This window comes from Triturus cristatus, chromosome 4_2 (assembly GCF_964204655.1).
Source record: "Triturus cristatus chromosome 4_2, aTriCri1.1, whole genome shotgun sequence".
Taxonomy (NCBI): domain Eukaryota; kingdom Metazoa; phylum Chordata; class Amphibia; order Caudata; family Salamandridae; genus Triturus; species Triturus cristatus.
Window position 1 is genome coordinate 155369648 of NC_140586.1, and position 18979 is coordinate 155388626.

General features: G+C 45.4%; 1 protein-coding gene across 1 annotated transcript in view; it reads right to left on the bottom strand.

The window, feature by feature from the left end:
* Positions 1-18979, bottom strand: part of BAZ2A (bromodomain adjacent to zinc finger domain 2A) — a 1031051-nt gene that overhangs the window by 464248 nt on the left and 547824 nt on the right. The window contains exons 15-16 of the mRNA XM_085600883.1: positions 10769-11023; positions 9888-10102 (exon numbers count right to left, since the gene is read on the bottom strand). Of these exons, the coding sequence (XP_085457009.1) occupies positions 9888-10102; positions 10769-11023 (470 nt within the window). The remainder of the gene's footprint in view (positions 1-9887; positions 10103-10768; positions 11024-18979) is intronic.

The window sequence follows — 18979 nt, forward strand, 5'->3', positions numbered from 1 at the left end:
ATGAAGATTTCGAACCGGGGCGCAAAAGTTGCATCCAAACCGAATGGCGGGAAAAAAACAATCTAAGGACGGAGTCGATGACCATGCGCACTATCGTTCAACGGAGGAGTCACCTATCTCGTAACTACAAAGACTTCTTCCAAGACAACAACAAGGTGCAAGCATCCGAGCCCAACACCTGATGGCGATCTAATGCAAGTGTGAGATCTGCAGCTCATATGCCTCGAACAACCAAATCCAGAAATGGGCAAGGGGTAGTTGGGACATTGGACGCCTTCCTGTTGAGGGCTGAGTGGGCTCTCATCCATGAAATTGAGCTGACAGAACGTAGACTGTCCCTGGATCCACAACCTTTTCGACATTGTTTTGCTCCTGTCACCCCTGTTGCCCATGTCACCTCCGCTACATATCCCAATTCAGAATTGGGCCTCTCAAGAACTGTTATGACACAGTCATCAGGTTCTGAAATTACTGACTTCAGGTTAATATTGAAAAAAATGTACACTCCGCTGAGACCGAGTATTGTCACAAGAGGTCAAAAAGCAAAAGCAAAAAATAACCATGGGCCCAGTAATGCACTTCCTCCAAAAAAAAGAAAGGGGCAAGCTCCAATCAAATTAAAAAAACAAAATAAAATGAGTCTTCCTTTTTCTAAGCCTCCAGGTCCCACGAGTTAACCCCTCGAGTCAGACCGCAATCAAGGGGCTTCTCAAGCGTTGGATGACGTAGTATTGCTGGAAGCCCCATCCACTCAAGAGATGGAAGATTCCTTTATATAAAAATTGGATCTTGTTATTTCAGCCCATTTAGATCCTATACTAAAAAGATTAAGTGATATTGAGGATAGGATAAGCAGTTTGGTAAAACCGGTGTTTAGTACCTCTGCACCTCCTGTATTGGTGGGCAATGTGTGGCCAGATGCACTGATAATAGTGGTGATTCACAGCATTACGAACTGGCCCCTATACCAGCGAATCAGGCCGATCTTTCCTACTCAAGGATCGTAAGTTACACCACAAACAATAGTAATACTTCACGTCGGCCAGAAGGGTTGAGCCATAAGCAAGGCCCTGCAAATCCACCAAGAAATACCTCAATAGATAAGCCTGGCAGTAACCTAGTAGACGGTCCCCGAAACATAGAAGTCATGGAGGGACAGTTTCCTGAACAAAGACCCCTTAGCCCCACGCACCACAACTTACATTTACCCCCAGAGGCAACACCATATATAGTGGTATTGGCCAATGTTCCGACATTATCGCCTGAAGACACTGAGCATTGGTCAACACTAAAGAATAAATCGCTTCACTTTTTGAGCACTAGGACTGGTATTAATAACAGGCAATTATTTTCTGAATTTAAAATGGCCCACTGTATAGGATGGGTGGGGAAATCTAATAAATCATTTAGGGGAGATTGTATCGTTCTGACTTTTGGATCCCCAGGATTAGTTAGAACCATACTAAATAGGATGGAGAACTATTTTGAGGATGTAAGGGGGGTGTCCGTAGAGGAGGGTAGATCAGCAGGGGCATCACAGTATCCCCCAGCTCCTCCTTGGCTCCATCGCAACCGTTATGAGGTATTGAGCGATATTGCAGAAATAGATTGACTAACCCCAGTTCAGAACAATACATTGGAAAGTGTTACACCGGTCAGCACTCCAGTACCCGCCGTTGGGGAACTAGGCCGTACAGTTACACCACCTATAAACTCCTACAATGACTGTCCACAGTATCTTCAAATTTTGAATAATGAGTTTGTAAGATCAATAGGGTTGGATATAAAAGTTGATATGGTCAATCCACTTGTCAATGGCTGAAGCAGCGCCTAGGTCCCTGAATGTTAATGACATCGATAGCGCTCTGAGTATCCAGGGTCCAAATCCCCAATAGACAGCCTTTCAGGCTTGCCTCATGGAATTTTGCGGGTATTTCTCGAAAATTAACAGATGAGGCTTGGTTGGGATACGTAAAAACATTCAACATTATTTGTCTCCAGGAAACATGGAGTCGGGTTGACGTTACTATGGATGGATATTGAGCATTAAATACTCATGCAACTCCATCAGCCGCAGGGAGATCCAAGGGAGGCTTAGTAACTTGTATTTCGCTTACATATGATTCAATAAAGATAGTGAATATAACAAATTCTCATTGGTACCAGTTTATTTTAATTTCTAATTTAACCGATATTACAATTTTATTAATTAACTGGTACTATAATATTTTCGATGTAAATAATACCGAGGTTATTGACGCATTAAGAGAAGAAATCGATAATGTTGCAGCAAAACTCCAGCCTTTGTGTATACTTTGGGTAGGGGATTTTAACTGTATCGTTTGCCAACATAGTTCACACAAAGTATGTGGTATATCTGACACAGAAAACCAACCTGTGCAGCATTTTAAGCACTCACCGCAGAGCGATGCTTTGAATACTATTATTTTGGTAAACGATCTCTGTATGCTAAGACCGCAGGAAAGTAATCTCTCCGTGCAGTTCCCAACCTACCAGGGAGGAGGTAGTGGGAGTATAATTGATTTTATGCTAATCACCAGCAAATACACCTGGTTTATAGATAGTTTTGCAGTTGAACCACATCCCGTCAGTGACCATAATCTCCTCATTTTGGCTTTGTGTGTCACAGCACAGAAAACCAGGGGGGATGAGCACCCCCTAAAGTATAATTGTAACCAAGGGGTGAGACACAGATGGAATTTAATAGATTCTAAGCTATTTGAGGAGGCTATTCTTAAAGAAAATCAAAACAAATGTATGAGTTGCCTAAAATTTGATTCCCCCCCCCCCCCCCCCCAGAGATAGTCATACAATCTTTAGAGCTAATTTGTGCAGATGTGGCAAAAAAACTAATTAAACTAATTAAGGAATGAGATCTACCTGAAACTAGGTGGGTCAATGCTGAGTGCTCCAGGGCGCAAAGAGAACTAAAGAAAGCCCTGCAAACGACCCCGCGGAATATAGCCCTGATAAAGATGGCGAGACAGACATACAAAAAAGCTATTAACTGTAGGAAAAATGAACTGAGAAGAATAGCTTGGGAGGACTTAGAGAAAGATAGCTCCCTTAAGGACTAAGAGTTTTTGGGAGATTATAAATCTCCCCCTCTTTTCTAATGACGCCAGGAGCATGGACTCGACCATAACAGGTGAAACTTGGGAAGACCACTTTTTTAAAATATTTAATCCACGGGGCATATCAATACAAGAGAAAAGGGTTGAGACAGTCATTAATTTACAAACTGCACATGAACTGAGTAACACAATTTCTGTAAGAGAGGTCGAATAAGCAATAGCCAAGGGCATACCCCTAAAAGCGCCTGGCCCAGATGGTGTTCTCTTAGACTTGCTTAAAAGCAATCTCCAACTATGGGCCCCTCTATTGCTCAATGGTTTTAAGGCGGTAATAGTTGGTTGCATTCCATCCTCATGGAAGGAAGCAGTGGTGTTACCAATTTTTTTAAAAAAGTTAAAAGAAACAACTCTACTTGCTTCAGGCCAATCTCTTTAATATACGCTACATGCAAGGTCATGGGGAGGGTGATTATTGCCAGGTTCGAATCATGGGCAAATACATCAGGTTTAATGGCGGACACTCAATATGGTTTTAGAAAGGGGATGGGAACAAATGAGCAGTGTCTTAACTTATCCCTGATTATGGGCAAGTACATGGAGGCCAGGGTCGTCTCGATCCACCTGGCCTTCATGGACTTGTCCAGTGTTTTTGATACTGTGTGTAGTGGAAAACTATGGACAATGATGGGGGAAATGGGATTTGAAGAACTCATCATTGTGAGAAAGTGGCTCTGTATATACTGTTCCCAAATAGGTACAGTGTGTACAGAGTCCACAGTCCCTAGAGGTTTGGCAGAGGTTAAAGTTAGATATAACCTTACTCTCTAAAGTGGTAGCCTGGTCGAGCAGTAAGGCAGTATCAGAGGACAGTGTAAAGCATTTGTTGTACACACTCAGTCAGAAAATGGTCTCACACACTCAATAACTGAACTCTAGGCCAATGGTTTATATATAAAAAATATATGCTTGTTTTATTTTAGAACCAACAATAGGTATCAAAATATACTTTCTCAGAATGAGATGCTTTAGTTAAATACTTTGCAATAGGCAATTGACTTTTGCAGATAATAGTTACAGTTTTGTTGCAATAGGCAACTCAATTTCAAACACAATAATACATTGAGCTCAATGGAAATTTTAAGTTATGCACAATTGATTACTTTCAGGATTACTTTTCTAACTCCAGGACTAAATCCTAGATTCCTGGGGCAGTTCTTGGAAACAAGTGAGTAAATTAGTTTTAGTTACTGTTGTGATTTTTAAGCAATATTTTGCTATTTTAAAAGTTGACACTAAAAAACGTTTTCTAATCAAATTACCAATCTTACCCTATGGAAGGAAATTCACTTAGCAGGTTAGTGGGGTTATGGTTACTTTTTCAAGGTCAGTGTTGTATCCTAGATCCAGCACTAGTGTACCACCTGTAAGCAGTTGAGAAACTGCGTTTAAGTTACACAGGCGATTTTTAAGGAATATTTATAAGTTTGCAAAATCGACACGAGAAATTTCGCAGAAAAACAGTCAATGGTTTCCTATGGGAGAAAATTCAATTTACGGCTAAAGTATGTTCTCGTTACTTTTGTAATCCAGTGCTGGGCTCCTAGGCTCAGTATTGGGGCATCTATTTAAAAGAGGTAAGCAATTAAGTTTTCACAGTTGGTACGATTTTTAAAGAATATATCCGTAGTTTGCAAAAATCGACGCTTAGAAGAAATTTCACAGAAAAACAGTCAAAGGTTTCCTATGGGAGAAAATTGAGTTAGTGGTAAGTACAGTTGTAAGTATTTTTCAGGGTCAGTGCTGGGCACCAAGATCCAGCACTGGGATCTCTCCTAATAGCAGGTGAGTATTTCCATTTTCGTTACTCGGTTGATTTTAGGTGAATTTTCTAAAGTTTAGAAACGCCACACTTAGAAGAAATTTCTGAAGAAGCCAGTCAATTTTATCTTATGGAAGAAAAGTGAGTTATCGGCTTTTGGGTAAGTACTCGACTAGCAGAGTTAAGGTCCTGGGAACAGACTGAGGGGTCTCCCAGGGTTAGGTAAGTACAGTTGTTACACCCTCAGCGGCACAGGGGCAGCCGGGTGCAGAGTGAGTTAGGCTCAATGTTATCCTATGGGAGGCAGGGGGGCCTTGGTTGTGGCTGCTGACTAGCAGGACACGCGGCTGTGGGAGCTGGGCTCTTGGTCACTTGCTCAGGGCAAATGGGGAAGTAAGTAGGAGTAGAAGTTGCACTGCCAGGGCCACTCAGGCGGCTGGGTGCAGGGTGCTTTTGAGCCTTTGGGCGCTCAATGGATTTCAATGGGAAAGCTCAAGGACGAACAAAGGCTGCAAGCTCGGGGACAAAGATTCTTCAGGTGCCACCACCACTTTGAGAGGTAAGTTGGGTAGTTGGAGGATAGGTAGGTACCCAGGAGTCGGGCCCAGGGGGCCACAGGGCGCAGAGTGCAGGGTTGCCTTTTGATGTCGGGAAATCTTACCCTCTGTTGATCGCGGTGGGATCCCTGGTTCTGAGGCTGCAGGCGTCGTCAGGAGCGTCGAGGTGGGTCCTTGGGTGCCGGATTCGGAGTCACAGTCGCCGTGGGGGACGTCCTCGGGGTCTTTGTCCACTCCGGCACAGGCCAGGCTTGGCGGGTGCAGAGTGTGCAGGGTTTGCGGTTCCGGGCTGATGCCAGGGGTTAGAAACTTGCTTTGAGCAGAGCAACTGCTCACGGGAGTCCCAGGTGCTCAGAGTCACAAGGTAGCCAGGTCCTCCAGGGTTTGTGAGGTTGCTGGCCGCAGGAGGTGCCGGGATTTAGCAGGAGCAGGTTCGAGGGTCGACAGGCCGGTAGGGCTGGGGCCAAAGCAGTTGGTGTCTTCCTCTTCTTAGCAGCTGCACGGCAGGTGTTCTTTCTTCTTGTTCTTCTTTGCTAGTTTAGAATCTGGAATCTGAGGAAGGTAGGTTCAGGGTGCCCCTAAATACTAAATTTAGGGGCGTTACAGGTAGGTAAATGGCAGAGACCACTGGGTCCCTGTCCTGGGGTGGGTACACCCCCTATCCTGCCACTCTCCTGTGGGAGGTGGGCAGTGGCCTAGTCCTGATTGGGTAGGGCTCCCCATCTTCAAGATGGCGAGAGCCCGGAGATGTGCTTCACCTCGCCTCCACCACCTGAGGGGTGGGGTTGGCAGGGCTGGCACATCCCCTATCCTTACTTGGAGTTTCCGGCCAGTCTTCCCGCCAGAGTGGGGGTCAGAACCGGTGGGGGCCAGTTACTGAGTACAGCAAGTGGCCTGGAGAAGCTCACAAAGGCGGCATGCCTTTGAAGCTTCCCCCTGCCCATCCTAGGGGAGGAGACCTAGCACCTCGCCCAGGATGTGCATTGTTGCAGGCCCAGGAGAGCGGGGGGATCTCCACCAGGGGTCCAGCAACATGTCTGCTGTGTGGCAGCCTAGGGAGCCTCTCAGACAAGACGTGGATTGTAGGTTAGGTTTCAGGGGGCATCTCTAAGATGCCCTCTGGGGTGCTTGGTACATTAAATCCCACACTGGCATCAGTGCGGGTTTAATGTGCTGAGAAGTTTGATACCAAACTTCTCAGTCTTCAGTGTTGTCATTATAGTGCTGTGGAGTTCGTGTTTGACAAGCTCCCAGCACCATATACTCTTAAATGGCAGCACTGCACTTACAGTGCCCAGGAATGGACCTGGGTACTGTAGGGGCACAGGGCTCATGCTCCTGTGCCCACACCACTGGCATAGGGCACCCAGCTAGAGGGGTGGCTGATGTATGCAAGGGCAGTGTAGGTTGTGGGCATGGCACACAGGGATGTGTGCCATGTCGACTCTTTGTTTTGTCTTGTACCCAGACACTCAGCCTGCAAAGGGGGGGGGGGGGGTGTGTGTGTGTGTGTGTGTGTGTGTGTGTGTGTGTGTGTGTGTGTGTGTGTGTGTGTGTGCGTGCGTGCGTGCGTGCGTGCGTGTGTGTGTGTGTGTGTGTGTGTTAGGGTACAGGGCCTACAAAGGGTGGCACAATAAGTGCTGCAGCCCTTAGAGGCCTTCCCTGGTCACAAGGCCCTGGGTACCTAGGGTACCATTTACCAGGGGCTGACATGTGGCCAGGGTTTGCCAATTTGGGTTTTAGGGAAGGTACATAGGCCCTGGGCACCTGGTTGGCAGGAGTCCAGGGCACACTCAGTCAAAGTACATTCAGCAATTCAGCAAAAAGTGGGGGCATACCATGCAAGAAAGATGGCACTTTCTCACACTCATCACCCTGCTACGTAGATTGCATGAATGTACCACTGTAGTTGTTCGCTTTGGCCCAGGAGAGGAGAAGACTAGGCCTATTGCCACCACGGAAGGGGTACGCCAGGGTTGTATCCTGGCCCCCTTCCTTTTTGTTATACATACTAACGGCCTGGAAGCATTCTTGATTAAACAAAAATTGGATTTTCCAAGAATAGATGGTAAATTGGTCCACTTGATATCATATGCTGATGATACTGTCTTAATGTCCCTTATGGCGAATAGCCTACAAAAATCACTGACCGCCTTCACTGATTTTATGTTAGGAGTAGATCTTAAAGTGAATTTTAGTAAATCTTTTTTCATTGTCTACGGTCCAAAAATACCAAAACTAGGAAATTTACTGTGAAAGGTAAAACTATTGAGAAGGTGCCCAATTTTACCTATCTAGGTAAGGTTTTTAACAATAAACTTAAGTGGGATGATCTGGTATTGATAAGGGTACAGCAGACCAGTAGAATAATAGAGGGGCTGTTCCGCTTTGCTTGTAAATTGGCACACAAGCCGGTAGCCGAAATGATCATTTTATACAAGTCAAAATGTCTATCTGCGGCAACCTATGGGGCTGGGGGCTGGGGTTATCATAAGAGCAACCGGATTCAGGTTTTAGAGAACAAGTTTTAAAAAAAATTATTAATGATCCCCAGCTGTTCTTCAACAGCATTTTGTCATTCTGAGGTGGGCCTTGGATATGTGAAAGACAAGATAAATATTGCACCACTTATCTTATGGGGGAACATTTGGTCCTCAGATTTGTCTTTCTCAAGGAGTATCCTTAAAGACTATATAACTCTGGACAACGCAATGTCACTCCCCTGGTTGCGCTATGTTAGGGATACTTTTTATAAAATAGGTCTAGAAGAATATTACAATAAACCAGAAACTATTCAACCCAACATGAAAACGATTATAAAAAATGCATTTCGTATCGAGTTAAGCATGTCTAATGAGAATTGGGGAACATCACATGGTGGGGCGCTAAGATTGCAGCAACCCTGTCTGTCTTTTACTACGCATGTACAATTGTGTTTTCTCCTGACCAGATTTTTTAGTCGCCTATCCGAAACAGGCAGGCTGGTGTGAGAGACTAGCCCCCTGTCCTTGTAATAACCTGGCCAAACAGACCACAATGCATTTTATGCTGTTTTGTTTATTTTATTCAGATCCTAGAGCACGCTTTATTAAGCCCATACTAAAAGCTATTCGGCCCTGTTCTTATCAGGAGGGTTTTGACTATTTGAGGGCACTATCTACGGCCGCAATCTCAAGTGCAGTGCTCAGTTATATTAAAATTGCATTTTCAATTAGAAAACGCTATCAACTGTGAAATATCTAGTTATTTGCATAAACTGTGCTGAGGAAGGGTATGACGATTTTTAAAGATTTTTAAAGTTGACTAATTTTGTCGGTGAACCAAGATTTATGTGTTAACATTAAAAAAATGTTTTAATTGTTTTTATTAAGTATATATGTAAACTTCTATGATTCTAATGAATCAAATTAAGTTATTTTGACTGACTGATTATATATATATATATATATATATATATATATATATATATATATATATATATATATATCCTTCTGAAATTGGAGGTAGGCACCCAAGTGTAGAACAGTTAGTTGACACCTCAATAAGTCATTGACAGGCCAGCTTTACCTGTATTGTTCTGTAGAAAACTACAGCACTGTAATGAAACCCAAACCACATTGCAGCATTTAGAGTAGAACTATGGTATATAGTTAACATAACTTGAAGACGTGCTCTAATTGCAGATGGAAAAAAGAGGGAAATGGTGCTTGTCAGGTCAAAAATGTACTAGGTGTATTCAGCATACACTAACTGTAAGGAACCCAGCAGCTTCCATTACACAGCATGAACTGCACTGGCAGTTTGCCTAACAGCCTCAGCTCCTTCTTCTGACTCATGCTGACAGGATGTCAGGACACTTCGGGGGTCTTTCAACCTTCTTTTTTCTGAGATCTTTCAACAAAAAATATTTTTTTCCACCTTTACTCAATATCTTATACAAACTTTAACAATTTCCCTGTGTGTTATTTCCAGGTAATAGTTTTCTTCAATATGCCTTCCCTTTTTGTTAATGCATCCCCCATCTACGTAAGGAAAAAGGCTTCTTCTGCCCCTCATGACCTGTGTGTGGTCTGTTTACCTAATTCTAAGTGTGTCAAGGACTGACCTATTTGTCAGAAAATGACAAAAAGGATTCTTAACAGTGCCAACAAAACACTGCAGCAATGGCAGAGGCACTGCAAGCTACCATCAGATAAAACAGCTTCATCATGAACCCCGGAGGTGCAAACGAACCTTAACACCACCAGAACCAAATACCTACAGCATGAGAAGTAGCAGTTCAAGGTGCCCCACAAAAGAAACCTTTACAGTAAAGTCACGAGTGATGTAACATTTAAGATAATAAACAAGCAATTAGTGAGTGTATCAGAATCTCCGGTTTCAGAGCAAAGACTGAAAGAGAAGGCTATGACATACCCTATGATTGTGGCACTGCCATTCAGTTCGTTCACCAGAAAGGCCAGGATAGCAGCTTTGGTCTCTGGTGGGTGGGCCTGGAAGGGCTTTGATCGCAGACTGTCACATATCTCCAGGTCTGCCCCATAAATCTCCATGAAGATACGGAGCACTTCTGATACAGTGTCCCGATTTAGCTCAATATCCGAAATCTTCTCACCGAGGACCTTAAGAGACTGTAAGACATAAAGAACTAGTAATGCTGTCTGGTAACCAAGATGTCCTCTCATTCCCTAAATGTTAACTTGTTATAAGGCCTTAGGTCAGAACACCACAAGTTGGTTCCAGTACCAGATGAACTTAATATTCAAAAGCTCTGAAAAAACATCACAGATAATACACTTACTGACACAAAGGGGCACAGTTATTCAGTACAGCAGCCACATAGGTTACACTCATAAGCCCCCTATTAGCACACCAACAGTCACAGTATTAGGGTCACAGTACTAGATGACGCCAAAGTGACCTTTCCTTACTGTTCCAACCTTACAGATACCACTGTGACAGGCACTAACTTGAGTGCATGCTTATACCAGATTCTCAAGATCCCTATGCACACAAACACCAGGTCTAGTTTTCTCCAAAACTACATCCTCAAGGGTTCAATATTTTCAACAATCAAGCCGTCGGGTATTATGCATGTGGGTCCACCAATGGTGCAGTGAAGCAGGACCAAACACTGAACTCTCTGTTTACAGCCTCAAAAGCCCCATAATGACTGACACCAGACGCATGTCTCTTTTACCGTGTTTAGCCCTAAAGGTCACATAAGTACATTCTGACGGCTCCCAGATCCAATACAGCAGTCAAGCGTTTGATAATGTAAACTTTCAGTTACACACCTGGGAATAGGACGGTAGTCCTGGATCACGCAGCACCAGTTTCAGAAGGCGGATCAGCAAGTCCATTACTTCACCCAGACTGTCTCCTGCATTAAAGAGGCCCTCCTGGAGGGTGCAGAGACTTGGAACCTCCTTGGCGATATCAAAGCCAAGCACCTTCCCGTAGCTGTGCAGAAACTCCACTACAGCCAAGCAGTTTGAAAAGGCACAGCTGGGCAGAAAGAGGCCAGGAATTCGAGCAAACTCGGGCAAAGGCTGAAAGAGAGAAAAGTGTTTTAGTGGCTCAAGAACATAAAAACTTAGACACACATAATAGCAGAATGCTCTGTGCCATCAGCAAGAGTATTAGTTGGGAGGTGAAGGGTTTTCTTTAGATATTTCTTGGGGCTATTAAAATTAACAGGATTAGTATAAGACCAACATAATTTCCAAAATGTCATTTATTGTGGAACTAAGTATTACTATCTTCCTAGAACCCAGTGTTAAAAATGGTCTCTAAAAGTAGGACAGGAAAGGGTAGTATACGTTATGTTCCACATCCATCTTAACAAACAAGTTACTTACCTTCAGTAACACCTTATCTAATAGAGATACTCTCTGGCCACCAATTTCTTATCTTCGAAATTATACCCAGGCGTCAGACTGGATCCGGAAAGTTTTCGCGATCAGTACCCCTGGGGACCGGTATGTGGCATTGCTTAGTTCTGCGTGGTGGCATCGGTGATGCCAGAAGTGACGAGTGGGGTGCCTATATATGCGCCACCTTGGCACGCTGACATCAGTTACTTTCTGCAACTTTGCATGCCAGAATCGCGGAGCCACAAAGTACACTGACCACTGGTGGGAAAACTAGGGCCTTCAAAAGTGAAAGCCCTGTCTCTAGAAATCCGTTCGCAGAGTGGGGAGGATGGGTGGGTCGGTAAGAAATCTGCAGCTAGATAGTCTCTATTTGATAAGGCTTTACCGAAGGTAATTCACTTGTTCATCTGACAGACTTCTAGCACAGATTTCTTACCACAGAATAGATATCCAAGCAATATCTCTTCAGAGGTGGGTTTGCAAACTAATTTCACATGAGGAAGCCCTGCAGGACTCAACAGGCAAAATGCCCATCCCTAATGACATGATGGCCAGGTAGTAGTGTTTGGTAAATGTGTGAAAGGGAGCCATTGCTGCCACCTGGCAGATGTTCAGGGCTGGAACTCGGCCTGCTAGCGCAGTGGTGGCAGCTTTAGCTCTGGTGGAATGAGCACACAAACCCTAAGGGGTTAGCTTTTTAACCAATGGGTAGCAGATTTTTATACAGAGCCCAATCCATTGAGAGATTGTCTGCTTCTCCACAGCCTCTCCTTTCTTCGCTCCGACATACTCCACGAAGAGTTGGTCGTCCACCTGGAACTTCTTCGTGCAGGCAAGGTAGAACGACAACGCATCTTTAGGGTCCAAATGGTAAAATCACCCCTATTCCTTGGAAAGATTAGGTAGAACATAAAAAGTAGGCCGAGTGATGGTTTGGCCTACGTGAAATGGAGTGACCACTTTCTGAAGAAAGTGAGGATGAGATTAAGGTACCACTGGGGCATAACAAAAGGAATGGGATGGAACGTATGTTGCAAACCTTTGAAAAACCTATGTACCATAGAGAATTGTAAAAGGGAATATTGGTCAGGCAACTGAAGAAAAGCAAGATAGCAGAAACATATCATTACATAGTGCTCAGAGAAGAGCCCTTCTGGGAAAGGGAAAGAACAAACAGGAGAACTTGAGAAATGGAGGCCAAAAGGAGATCAATGTGTCTTTCTGTACACCATGCCTCAAATTTTGCCCAATGGCAGGCATAAACCATCTTGGTAGAGGGACACGTGTTTGCCAAGATGACATTATAGAATTCGGGCAGAAGGTCGAAAGCGGTCAACTGTCGCCACTCAATCTCCAAGCAAGTAGACGGACTGTGGACAGGTTTGGGTGGAGACCCCTCCACTGCTGTGGCGAAAGAAGATCCTCCCGAAGAGGAGGAACGGTGGCCATGCTCAAAAGCTCGGGATATCACCTCTCCTTGCATAATCCGGCACCACAAGGATGACTTGGGCCCTGGTTGTTCCTGGTCTTTTTGAGAACTTTGGGCAAGAGTGGTATGGAGGAAAGGCATACAAGAGGCTGGAGCTCCACCTGAGTTAAGTCTCTCCAAGCGAGAGCCGCCTTGGAAAGTCCAGTGCACAGAACTGCTGACAATGCGCATTCTCGTCAGTGGCGAACAGATCTAACCAAGGCTATCCAGACTACTGAAAGAGACCTTGCACCACCTCGGGATGGAGACCCCATTTGTGATCCGCTCTGGTGTTCAGAGAATCGGCCAGATGTAGAACCACCAGGGATATGCCCTGCTGTTCCAGCTATGTACAGAGACGCAGGGCCTCCTGACAAAGGGTCCACGACCCCACCCCGCCATGCTTGTTGCAGTAACACATGGCGGCGACATAGTCTATAAACAATTTCAGGAACCTTCCCTGGACAGAGGATAGAAAGGCTTTCAATGCCAAATGGATGGCTTGGAACTCCCAACAGGTTGATGTGGAGTCTGGATTCTAACAGAGACCAGAATCCTCTGATCTCCATCTCTTCCAGATGGCCGCCCCATCCCAGGAGTGACACATTTGTCACTACTGTTAGATCTGGTTGGGGAGGGAGAGAGATCTACCGCTGACCCCAAGCGCAGTTCATCAGCCATCACTTCAGGTCCTCTGCAGTTACCTCAAATGGACCTGGACCATGTTGGAGAAATTCTCTTGATGTTGCGTCCACAGGAACTTCAGGTCCCACTGCCGAGGCTGCATATGCCAATGGTCCTGAGTCAGAAGCAGGATGCAGGAGGCCACGAGTCCTAGCAGCAACAGAGTCAGTCTCACCGTAATCCAGGACAGAGGCTGAAACATCAGTATCATATCTTGAATATCCTGGACTCATCATTTAGGTGGATAGGCCATAAACTGCACAATTCCCAGAACAGCTCAGATGAAAGGGAGCATCTCACAGGGAGTCATGTGTGATTTTGGCACGATGATAGTGAACCCCAGTGAATGCAGGGGTCAGCCGTAGTTTGGAGGTGGGAGATGACAGCCTGGAGTGAGCCTGTCTTTGACATAGGGAAAAGATTGGCACCCCAGATCTCCGCAGATGAGCTGCAACCACCATCATCACCTTGGAAAACACACTTGTGTGGCCTAAAGGCAGCACATTGAACTGAAAATGCATGTGGCCCACCGTGAAAAACGGGTAACGCCTGTAGGCAGGCAGGACGAGAATGTGTAAGTATTTGTCCTGCAAGTCCAACGCGACCAACCACTCTCCCGGGTCCAGAGCAGACAGGACCTAAGCAACAGTGTGCATCTTCGATTTCTCCTTCTTCACGAAGAAATTGAGAGTGCGCATGTCAAGCATAGGAAGACAGTCTCAATCCTTCTTGGGCACCAGAAAGTAGCTGGGAATAGCAACCACACACTACTTTTGGCATCAACACTCTCTCTATGGCTTCTTTGGCCATAAGCGTCAACACTTTCTAGCAGAGACTAAATAGGTGGTCCTCCGTCAGCCTGTATTAAGTAGGTAGCATGAACGGAGGGGTAGTCTCGAAGGGAAGGGAGTAGCCCCTCTGGACAATCTGCAAAACACTCAGGACCGAATTTATTGACTGCCAGTGAGGCAGGTGATGGCGAATCCTGCCACCCACTGCGTGCCCATGATTGTAAACTGGCAGACTAGGAGGGTTTGCAGGCTGCGGCTGCTGGGGGGTTGGTGGACTGAACCGACCGCTGACCACCTGACCCACGGCGCTTGTAAGAACTGCTTCCACGGAAATGCAGAGGCTGGAAAGCTTGCATGCCGTAGTGGCTGGATGGGTAAAGACACAGTTGTAAGCCCCTTCTGTGGCCACGAAAGAAGCAAAAGGCAATTTAAGGGTGACAAGAGGCCATAGAAAAGTCCAATGACCTGGCCGTAGCCAAGCTGTCAAAGCGCTCTAGCACACAATATGCCTTGTCTCCGAAGACCAAGCATGGCGTCGCAGGGTCACTGTTGACAAAACCGCTTTGCCTAGTGAGTTGGTGGTGTCTAGTCCACAGTGGATGGTGAACTTCGCTACATCCCTCCCATCGGCAACAGCCTGGGAGAGCACAGCCCGGGCCTCCACCAAGTCCGTAGGCAGCACATGCGCAACCATATCCCACAGGGCATGGGAATAGCAGCCCAAAAGGAATGCGTTTTTCCCAGACCGCAGTGCCAGGCTGGTGGAAGTAAACAACTTCTTCCTAAGATTTTCTAGCCTCTTGCATTCCCTGTCTGTGGGTGCGGTAGGGAATGCGCCGGAATTTACATGGGACATTAGGCTTGGACCACAAAGCTCTCCAGGGTAGGGTGTTGGGTGAAGAAATTTAAGTCCACTGGAGCGGGGTGTTGGTGGTAGGCAATCGTCCTGTTCACAGGAGCGCCTGTCTTGGGCTTGGACCAAGTCTCAAGCAAGGCGTCAGTAAGTGCCTCATTGAAAGGGAAACAAATGCAAAAAGAATAATTGATTGACAGAATATTGAACAATGTCAAACATTCACCCGAGTAAAGTGATATGGGACTAAATCCATCATTTTATTTCCTCCCCCATGCTAGGCCAGGTCCTCCTGGACTGATAACAAGCATCTTGAGACCGGTTTCGGTGTTTCAATCCTCATCTGCCAGGCTAGCTTGATTACAATGGCATGGAGAGCACTGGACCCAGGTCTGGAAATACTGGACCCACTTGGTGAAAAAATGCAAAAAGAACAATCGATGGAGCAGGAACAAGACTTATTTGCATACGGCTGGGTCCAAGCTGGGATGGCGTAGTGAGAAAAAGAACAATGGATTTAACCCAGATCTCTTGACTGGGGGTGTATGTTTGATTAATTCAGCATTCCAGCCATCATTTGTTGCTGTAGCACATCATTGAAAGGGATGAGCGGTTGTGATGGGGACACTCAGGGCGGAAGCACTTCCGTGATTCCATTGGCTATGACTGCCTCCAAGGGTAAGATAACGTCCAGAACTTCAGCTGCTCTCTGCCCCACCATTGCGTAGCCACAGTAGGGGAAGAAAGCATGCCAGTACCTGGAGAAGTTTCCAGTCCACTGGCTTCACCCAGATCCTCTCACCAGTTCATTTATTTTTATAAGGCTGGTAGTCCTCAAGGTCCAACAATCCCTCCCACTCCTCCCTGAGTCCTCTCCCATACATAGGGCTCAGGCTCCAACCTGGAAGGCATGGCTCAAGTCGGTGCCAGAGCCGATGTTGGACAACAATGCCTCTCCAGCTCTGTGTCAGAGTCAAGGACGAGGATTTGGCTGTGAGCGTTGGGATCGGCGTCTGGGATGGTCGAGGTGGCACGACCAGCACCAATCCGGATCCATCTGTGGATCCTTGGGGCCTGACTGACGCCAAAGCCACTGGTGTGGTGCCAGTAGGGGCACCTCACAAACCAGAGGGGCCCAAAGACACGATAGAGGGAACAGGCTTCCCAAATATGAGGTGCATGGCCTCATAAATTTCTTTCAATTGGGTGGGGATTGCTCAGACTCTGAGAAAGATGGAGAGGCGCACGATCGACCCATGCGCTGGCTCAACCGCAGAGCCAAGCTCGAGTGGCGATGGACGAGATGAAGTCAAAGCACGCTTTGACTTCTTTTTCTTCTTGTGGGACTTCCAATTACCAGAATGGCTCGACGACTTGGTGTGTGAGAACAACCTCGGGCTCCACGACCGCTCCAGGACCTTACTCTTCACCAGGACCTCAGGCGTCGCACGTTGAGCCGCCATAAGCTTGAGGGATCGCTCCCTTAAGGCCTTCGGATGCTTGACGCAGCAGAATGGTGAGAGTCTTTAGGTTGTGGTCCCACTTAGTCACCAGAGGCAAACAAGGTGTGGATCAGTCACAGACATCTGTGTGTGACAGGTGCCACAGGGCTTGAAGCCGGCTTTCTTCGATGACATTTCTGCCACACTAGGAGGTAAACCTAAACAAATACTAGTAAAAAAAGTGACTAAGGAGTAGCTATTCCCGAATCTGTTCTTGCTGGCATGAAAAAAAAAAAGAACTGACGCTAGCACGCCTGGGTGACCACAATATAGGCACTGCATTTGTCACTTCATGCACAGATGACCCCACGCGGAGCCAAAGGAAGCTGGCTACAACCACGCATGGGTACTGCTCACAAAACGTTTTGGATACAGCCTGACACCTGGGGATAATTCTAAGGTAAGGAATCTGTGGCTAGAAGTCTATCAAATAGCACATTTTCCTGCCATTTCTAAAAGTCCAGACCACATTTATTCTCCAGCTATTTTAACCTATAATACTCCCAAGTCTATTGAGACAACTTCAGACAATACTGCTGGACAGAAGTTTTATCCGTTTTTAACCTTCAGGTGCAGTTTGGAAAACATTACTTGCCTGTAAAAAGACATTCACTGTGCACAAGCTTGTTTTGCTGAAATTTGAGGCTGGTTAAAGAACAATGGTAAACGAGAGGTATGAATGTCAAATAGGAACTTAATATAAACTCCCACTGCAATATGCAATTAAAGGTTGGTCTGAAAAGCACTGCAGCTCGCTGAGCCTTTGAGTCAGTGTAATATTAAGCAGAAAGCCCACCTGCCACTACAGATTTTAAATAATCTTTTTAGCCGTGGCAAAAAATGCTCTTTTATTCAATTTTGTACTCTAGTGTGTAGCCCGAGCCAACTTTTGTGCTAGTAGTCATAGTGAGAGGAAAGTCCTTCTTTAAACTTTTAAGAATTGGGTAACCACCAGCCATCAGAAGCAGAGGTAGGCTATACAATTTACTAAAATATGGGAGGGCTAGCAGGTTCGGATAGTAGGATATGCTAATAAGTTTAAAATTAGATGTAGCTTTCGCATTGTCAAACCAACCAGGTTTAGAATGCAATAGCATATGCCACTTTTCAATAGTGAGCTGCCCTGATCTTTGACCTTACTTTGTGCAAGCATACTGACATTTCCCCAAACTGTGACAATCATAGCGGTCTTGCAGTTCCTACTAATCCGTAGGATCTGCACGTTCGATGGACAACATTAACTTTGGGTGAGGTGTCAAAAATGATTTTGAGCAACCCGCAGGCAATGTTGGCCTAGAGCCGCTATCACACAGTGCCACCATAAGCCCCCCTAATCTTACCAGGAAGGGAATATTTTCTGGTAACCACTGAACATGACAGACCTTAAAGGGTTGGAAAGGTAAAAAGCACTCTCTCAATTCCTTATTTCGCCCAACAACTCAATAGATGTTCTAGCCACCAGATTTCCATTTTAGGTTTAACTGTATATCTGAACTTTTTAATCAAGGGAGTCCAAAGTATGTCCATGCCAAACACTGTCTAGCTATCGAGGTGGGCTATTAAAAAGTTATCTACCACTGGTCTCTTACAGTCAAATGTTTCTATTGTTCCCCACAGTCAGAGAAGAAATCGTCAAAAGTCAATTTTTACATAGTATAGTAGCACAATTAACGCTAAAGAGCCACTATCTATCCAACTTATTATGCAAATCAAACTCTGGCTATTGAGACAGCAGAGACCAAATCCCCTCAGAGGCTTCAGATATCAAAGTTTCAGAGCTCATAATAAGTAATTAACCTATGAGCTTAATGTAAGCAGAGACAGCTGGGTTTTATATGTATCTACGAAAGCATAACATTTCTTCTCAAGGATTGGATTCTTAATGGCACACCCCACGAAATGCCACATAGACTTCCTGCAGGCACACCCTACTGAAGTCTGCAGTTGTAGCTGCCAGGTCCCTTGTAGAGTGAGCTCTGATTAAACCAAAGAGATCTCTGTCATATTTTGGGCTTTACTGATGCAGGATAAAATCCATCTTCCCATATTTAGTTTCGACCAGTCTCTTCCCCTTTAAGCCCAGCAAAGGGTATGAACAGCAGGTAAAACTGGTAAATTTATTTAGTCTTTTGCAGATAAAACTTCAAATATTGTTCACTGTTGAGAAAATGCAATATCCCTTAAACCACAGCATACTATTGCACGAAAAAAAGCAAGCAACATGAACAAATCTTGGGAACAAATCTGTGATTTGTTCTGAGAGAAACTTCGTCCTTCTAGAAATGTGGATATGGCTCGCATCCCAACCTACTGATCTGGCAGTGGTGATGAACA